This window comes from Phanerochaete carnosa, assembly GCF_000300595.1.
Source record: "Phanerochaete carnosa HHB-10118-sp unplaced genomic scaffold PHACAscaffold_156, whole genome shotgun sequence".
Classification (NCBI taxonomy): domain Eukaryota; kingdom Fungi; phylum Basidiomycota; class Agaricomycetes; order Polyporales; family Phanerochaetaceae; genus Phanerochaete; species Phanerochaete carnosa.
In genome coordinates, this window is record NW_006767783.1 from 1 (window position 1) to 6,686 (window position 6,686).

General features: G+C 49.5%; 2 protein-coding genes across 2 annotated transcripts; both read right to left on the minus strand.

The window, feature by feature from the left end:
• Nucleotides 1-957: 957 nt before the first annotated feature.
• PHACADRAFT_107890 (uncharacterized protein) lies at nt 958-2,838 on the minus strand (the record flags this gene model as incomplete). The annotated part of the gene is made up of 3 exons (XM_007402436.1): nt 958-1,866; nt 1,931-2,068; nt 2,140-2,838. Coding segments are annotated over 3 exons (1,746 nt in total), but the record flags the coding sequence as incomplete, so codon positions are not given.
• A 546-nt stretch (nt 2,839-3,384) lies between these two features.
• On the minus strand, nt 3,385-5,416 carry PHACADRAFT_202193 (uncharacterized protein; the record flags this gene model as incomplete). Its single annotated transcript, XM_007402437.1, has 8 exons — nt 3,385-3,788; nt 3,842-4,151; nt 4,213-4,415; nt 4,472-4,648; nt 4,703-4,885; nt 4,940-5,040; nt 5,094-5,112; nt 5,167-5,416. 8 exons carry the CDS (start codon nt 5,414-5,416, stop codon nt 3,385-3,387), a joined length of 1,647 nt encoding a protein of 548 aa, XP_007402499.1.
• Nucleotides 5,417-6,686: the final 1,270 nt, after the last annotated feature.

Sequence of the window (6,686 nt, forward strand, 5' to 3'; positions counted from 1 at the left end):
TCCTGGACATTTCACATACAAGGATATTTTACCTTTTGGCAGATAGGAAATGGGCCTGAAATGGGCCTAAAATGGGCCTGAAATGGACATGGCAGCTATAGTTTCAGCAACCATAAAAGGTAATTTGTTACATACATTTTATGAGCGCCTTAATTATACCTGCTCGAGACATTTTAAGAGTATTTCAGGACTATCATCAGTTTTTTGGTCTGTTAAATTTCTGAATCTCCGAAAGTGCTTGTTCCTGATGTCCTGAAATGTATTACAAAGCCATCAGTAATGATGGCTTTCCCAGCAATTTCCGGGACACTCATATGACCAGTACAGCCTGCCTAACTGGGATGTTTCAGGTTTATTTCAAAGCGCATGACAGACAGCCTTTTCCGACAAGAGATATTGCCTCAAAAGTAACAGAAAAGTGAGCATTTCAGCACTCGGGAAAGTTGCTGGAAAGTCTCCCGAAATGTTACATTTCGGATGCCTTGTCTGGGACATTTCGGGCCCCCTGAAATCTGGGGATGCCCGTAGTGAAACGAGCAAGATGCAGTTAAGCGCCTTGAAGCTTTGAAGCTTGATCTCTCGCCCTTATCTAATCAGTCGCTGATAACGACCTTGATGATAGCGCGTCTACGCAGTAATATGCCCGGGACTGGTAACTACACCGAATTTCACCGAATATTAGGCACACTCACCGGTACCCACTGGTATCCAGTGAAGGTCAGTGTTAGTCTCCAGTGGCTGCCGCTGTTGGCTGGTGGGTGGCAGTGAGTAACAGTGGGTAGCAGTGGGACACGCCGGATGCCGCTGGGCTCCGCCGATTGCCACTGGCTACCAGCATATACCATTGGAGATTTGTGTAAAACATCACCAAAAACTGCTGGCACATTGAGTACCAGCATAAAAATAGAGATTTTTCTGTAATAAACTCAATACATCCTTAGCCACACCTATAGACCCTTATTCTCCTCCTTCTTGCATGTTCTCCCAGAACTCCTCCCCGAGCGCACGGTCTTTACGCTCTATCCGTGCTTGGACATCTTCAGCAAAGAGTAGGAAAAGCGCATGGACAAACAGATCAAAGTTGACGTCTGTCATATTGCGAAGAGGCGCTTCGTAACCTTGAAGCCAAGCATTCAGCTGTTCGGCCGTTTCGGTGTTGAATGCACGAGTTTGATGGGTACGTCCCTGTTGATCCCTTTCTACCAATACGAGATCTGGTTGAGAGCCATTGGTAGGGGCCGGGTTGCACCATAAACGGCAGAGAACATCTGTGGCCCGGTGGTTGACGTAGTGGAAAGCATCGACAATGAATTTCGTCGATTTGAGCCATGGGTCCTCCACATTCTGTGTCACTATATGTCGCAAAAGATCGCAGGCGTCATCGTAGCACAGGAAACTAGGACGGAGATCAAAGTTATCTTCCCAGATTCTGTTCATGATAGACAGCACTTGCGGGGTACTTTCTGACTTATAGCACTTTCCCCAGCCGATGGGCATACCGCAAGACCACTGAACTGTCTCGATACAGTACACTGTTCGAGCGCGAAAGGTGTGTACAACTTGATTGCCAGGTATGTCTCCAAGCGGAGGCAGCTGCAGATGGAATGCTTCGTTTCCATCTGCTTGTCTCCGCTCACGGATAACGCGTCTGATTGTCGGGTAGGAGATGCGCTGAAACCTGTTTGCCCAAGCGTCCTCCCACTGAGAATGTGCAGGATTATCACAGGTGAGAGCATTTCCGGCTCGTCTTAGCCGACCACATGGTATGATGCCACACTTGTCACGAAGCAACTCGAGATGCTCGCGGCAAAAACGGCCATTCTTGAAATTAAATAGCGGTGCCGTGCAGTCATCTACTGCACAGATCTAAGGTGATCTTGTAAGCATTTCTGTAGATCCTAAGATGTAAGCTGTGTGACAAAATACTCACTCGATGGCCCACTACTTTACCATCCATGACCGCCATGCGGACATATCCACGTGGCGCATTAGGAGGGGGGCCCTCTTGCCTCGGAGGCCGTCTAGGAAGGCCTGCAGGTGTTTCTTGATGCGCCAAGCCATCATCATCCTGCAGTGCGGTTGAAGGTTAGCTCATCTGTTCTGCAGTCTAATAATGCGTCGCTAGCAGATCAGGCATACCTCTGGTGAGTTGGGTAAGTCTATAGCACCTGCCAAGCCCGCACTTTCCGGGTCATCATCAAGGACAGCACCTTCGTCTAGCAGATCGGTATGATACCGCTTGTGGTGTGTGCAGTCCATACATCCATGCTGCAGGGACCTTGCTAATGTTCCGCCGTCCTTCCCAATCATATCACGGATATGTTCCGCAAACATGCTTGAGTCGAGATTGGCAGGGCAGGCAAAAGAGGCTGAATGTCCATGGGCCAGCAAAAGACGTCTTCCAAAGTGCTCTATGAAGAGACGGCGAGACTGGCGGTATGTCATAGCAGGGCCATCACGAGTCATTGCGCTGATCCACTTTGCAAAGTTGGACCACCCGGCACGAAACTCGCGAACTGCGTTCTCTTGACCGAGGGCCACTCGTCTATCCACCCATAAGCCGTGCTTGGAAATTCGTAAGTATGTTGCTTGATATTCGAGCCGTTGAAGTCGTTCTCCTTGTACACCACGGTAGGTAATACGGTCCGGATAGTGGTCTGCTCCACAAGATGGGCAATGGCCTACTAAAAGGACACCCTTCCTCCAGAAGAAGCTGGCGTCCAGAACTCGAGTATTCTGTGTTTTCGTACGGAGCCTAAGAGAGCGAAAGCGAGTGGTGGGAGGACAACGGGTGCATGAGGTATGTGGGGATGTTAGAATGACTTTGAGTGGCTCTGGGATCAAAGACTAGGGGTTTCCTTGTGCGTCGATCCCCATGTACTCGTACAACTGATGTATATCTTGGGTAATTGCCGCTGCGTAGTTACGAGCCATCTCTGCATCTTCAAAAATGTCTTCATCTTCATTAAAGTTCGGAGGCAGAAGCGCAGTAGTAAGGAGTCTGGTAGCTGCTGTAAGCCAGGCCGTCGTTGCTGGCTGCCTTGGCTCAGCCTGCTGCCGTCTGCTGAGAGCGAGTACTTGGCTCAATGATGCTATAGTGGCCAGCACAATGAGAGCTTGTGAGAACGGAAGATAAGGAGGAAAATATGTGTCTAGAATGAGCAGCATGTCCAGAATAGTGGCCGGCATGGTGTAGACAGAAAAGAACACGAAGGAAAGTGACTAAAGTCAGTAAAATAATCTTTTAATTTTGCACTGTGCATGGCGCAACATTCACCCAGATTATTCATTTATGCGCCATCAAGCAGCACAGGCGTGGTGCATTATCAGATGGCAGTGAACAGGTAGATGCTTTCTATAGCTAACAGGTGCACTAGCAAGCTATCAAGGGCTATCAAGATCAGAAGATGTACGCCGCTCAGACTTCCCCTTCTTTACGACTCGAGTAGTGGTATCACCCTCATCCGAATCAATCTCATAGTAACGCTTCTTGCTCTTACCAGGCAGCTCTGACTTCCGAGTAGAGTCATGAGAACCCTCCAAGCTGCGCTTCTTCAGTGTTTCGTCTTGCCACTTCTTAAACTTCGCAACCGTCATTGAGCCAAAGCGCCGCGACTGCTTGCCTTCAGGGTCGTCGTACCACTCCTGCAAGGTCTGAAGCTTTGCCATAACGTCTTCTCGAAAGAGGAGCGCGTCTGAGCTTGCCTGGGAAGGCTTCATCCGAAAAGCCTTGTACACATCGATTTTCGTGAATTTACGGCCCGCAAACTCGCCTGCAGATGTGTACTCTGTGGTTGTACTGTGTCATTTATCATAACGTTAACTAATTGGTTAGACGTACTGCGTGGGATCTTATATCCGCCACCAGACTTCGCCCATCCCTTGGACTTTAGCTCGTCTAAAGCGCCGACAAGCGCCTTTCTGCGTAGGAGAATGTCTCCTGCCTTCTCCGCCTTTGGCCAGGGCAAGTCAGGACCACTAAGAAGCTCGTTGAGATATGCCGAGAGGTCGTCTAGTCCTTCGTCGTCCGAAGATAACTCGAGATCTGAAGAGATCTCTACAGCCTGCTTCCTGACAACAGACCCTGACGGGCGACCAGAAGATTGCTTGAGAGCTTCCGTCGTCATCTGGGGAGGCTCGGTTGGAATAGGCTATGAAGATACAATGAGACTGATGAGACGATGTATTGTTACAGCTGTAAGACAGTTATACCTGCTTGGATAGCTTTGAGTCGAGATAGAGCTCGCAGATGAGCAGCTCCTCGTCGTCCTCTACAGAGCGCAGATGATACGCATTGATGCGATCGAATCCCAATGCATTAAACTTCCTTCCGGCGAGCAGGCCTTCGACAGAGCCGAGGTTAACTCGCTGGCCAGAACCCGAAGGTCCATCGTGATAAATCCGTCCGCCACGTTCTGAACGTTACATGTAAGGACAGGTCGAGCTGGAGACTAGCTACGAGACTACTCACCTTTAATAGGACTACTCTCATTGACCGCTATTGGAAGAAGCTCAGAGAGCTTGGTGAAGAGCTGCTCTTGACCGTTCACTATCCGCCGCTCAAGAAGTCCCTTTCTGTAGCGTAGCCAGACCTCTTCGCCAGCTGCGTCACGGTTGTGGTGGTCATAGAAGCGTACAACAATATTCTCTGCCAGCAGAAGGTCACGTCACGCTTGTACGCTTCTAAAACAATGGTACGCACTGTTCTTCACTTCTAACGAGGTGTTCTGGCCCTTCTTTGGTGTGGAAGGGACTTCCTTCTCCTTGGATATAGAACGATCCGAGCCGTCCTTGCTAGCCTCCGAGGTGGGACTTGGGGCTGGAGACAAAGGAGCAGAGCTTGTCTCTGTCTCTTCTGCCGAAGCGAGATGATTCTTGTGGCTGTCTACACAATATAAGTTAGTTTAGTATTTTATGCTATAGGCGAAAAGTTACGTACTGCGCTCATGCTCGTCCTGAGGCACAACGACAGTTGACAGGGGCTCGTATTGAGGTGGGGGATCTGCAGTGATATTTTGCTCGAGGAGCTTCTTGTTGGCACTATCGCCAAGACGTTAGCGGTTATAGTGTTACGAAGAATTCATACGACATACCCTGTGGGTACACTGGGATCTTTAGCACTCTATGCTTCGTCCTCGCAAGCCTTGTCTGCACTTGTCCTGGCACTGTCCTTCGTATCGGCCTTTCTACCGGTTCCTGCAGATCCGGGGCGGAATGAGACGAGTCCTTGGTAGTGTGGGTCCGCGCAGATGGTCTCCTGATTGTCGCTGATGTACTTCTTGATTTCCTTGACGTGTGCGTCCTTGTTTTCCTCAGGCCGAACACGTTCAGAGAGGCCAAGCTCCTGTGCTATAGTCACCAGCGAGTTTTTTCGCCGAGATTTATTCACAGGGCCAGATAGGAAGGGTCTCTCCATGGCAATAATGCGAGGGGAATGGTAGTGACTCAGGGAAGCACGAAGGAAAAGGAGTTCCTGTTGCGACCCCTTTAAATGGTATCTACCTCCGGGTCACTTGGTCACAGTTTCAGGTGAAATCCTTGGGCTTACCGCGTTCAGTACTAATGTAAGTATTTTTGACGAATATACAATACTATACAGACTCAGTTAAGGGCTCCTGAGACATCCTCTAAACTCTCTGCGAGTCGAGGAATTAACTGTGAAGCTGGAGGCCAGTTAGTGGTCACATCAACATTTCGACAGCTGCAAACCTTGCTGCGGCGATTCTTGTAAGAAATATATTTTCTGAGAGAGAGTATACCTAATATGAGCCATCTATGCACAAAATGAGAGACCAGACTTGCCAGATACTAGTCTTAAATTGGTTTTTTACGAGAGTCTGCCCAACCCGGAAAGCACGTCACATGCTGTGACATAGTGTCACACACCTCTGCCGAAGACCAGCGAGAAGTGCCAGAAATCACTAGTAAGCAACACATATCAGCAATAGATGGCATACGATGGCGAATAGTGGCTGCTACCAGTGTATGCCACCAGTGTTTGGTGGTGGCCACCACCCGCCGTGTGAATTGATTGTACCAAATACCAGTGGCAACCAGTGTGGCATGCTGAATAGCAATATATACCAACGTGCTATACTGCTTGCCACTGATTTACAGTGGTATTCACCAGTTGCCACTGTGTTACGGTGGATTCCAGTGGACAACGAACGGCGGTGTTCAGTAGCGCCCACGACGATGTGCCCGTATATGGCAGGGACCACCAGCGAACACCAATGACCACCGGCAAACACCGGTGGTTATCGCTGGAGGTTGGCAAACGCCGAAGTTGCAAGTCACGGGCTTATAACTCAAACCTGCTAACGCTGACCCGGTGACTTTCCTGATATGGCTGGAAGCAGTCCCGTATAACTTAAGGGCCGCAAAGTCGTCGCATCTGCGCCTTGTTTCTGATCTCCACTGACCGCATTTTACACTGCTACACCATGGAGCAGAAGCTAGCTAGGATTGCCGACGTTTCAGAGAAAGAGTTCGATTTCATTGTCATCGGTGCGTTGCACATCGTTCTCGCCACATGCTCTCATATGTCTCATCAGTATGCTGCAGGCGGCGGTGTATGTATTCAAATACGAAGTTCTCGCAGTGTGCTGCTCATGTCCCGTTTATCAGACCGCAGGCTGCGTTGTGGCAGCCAGGCTGAGCGAAAACCGACATGTCTGTCGCTTTGT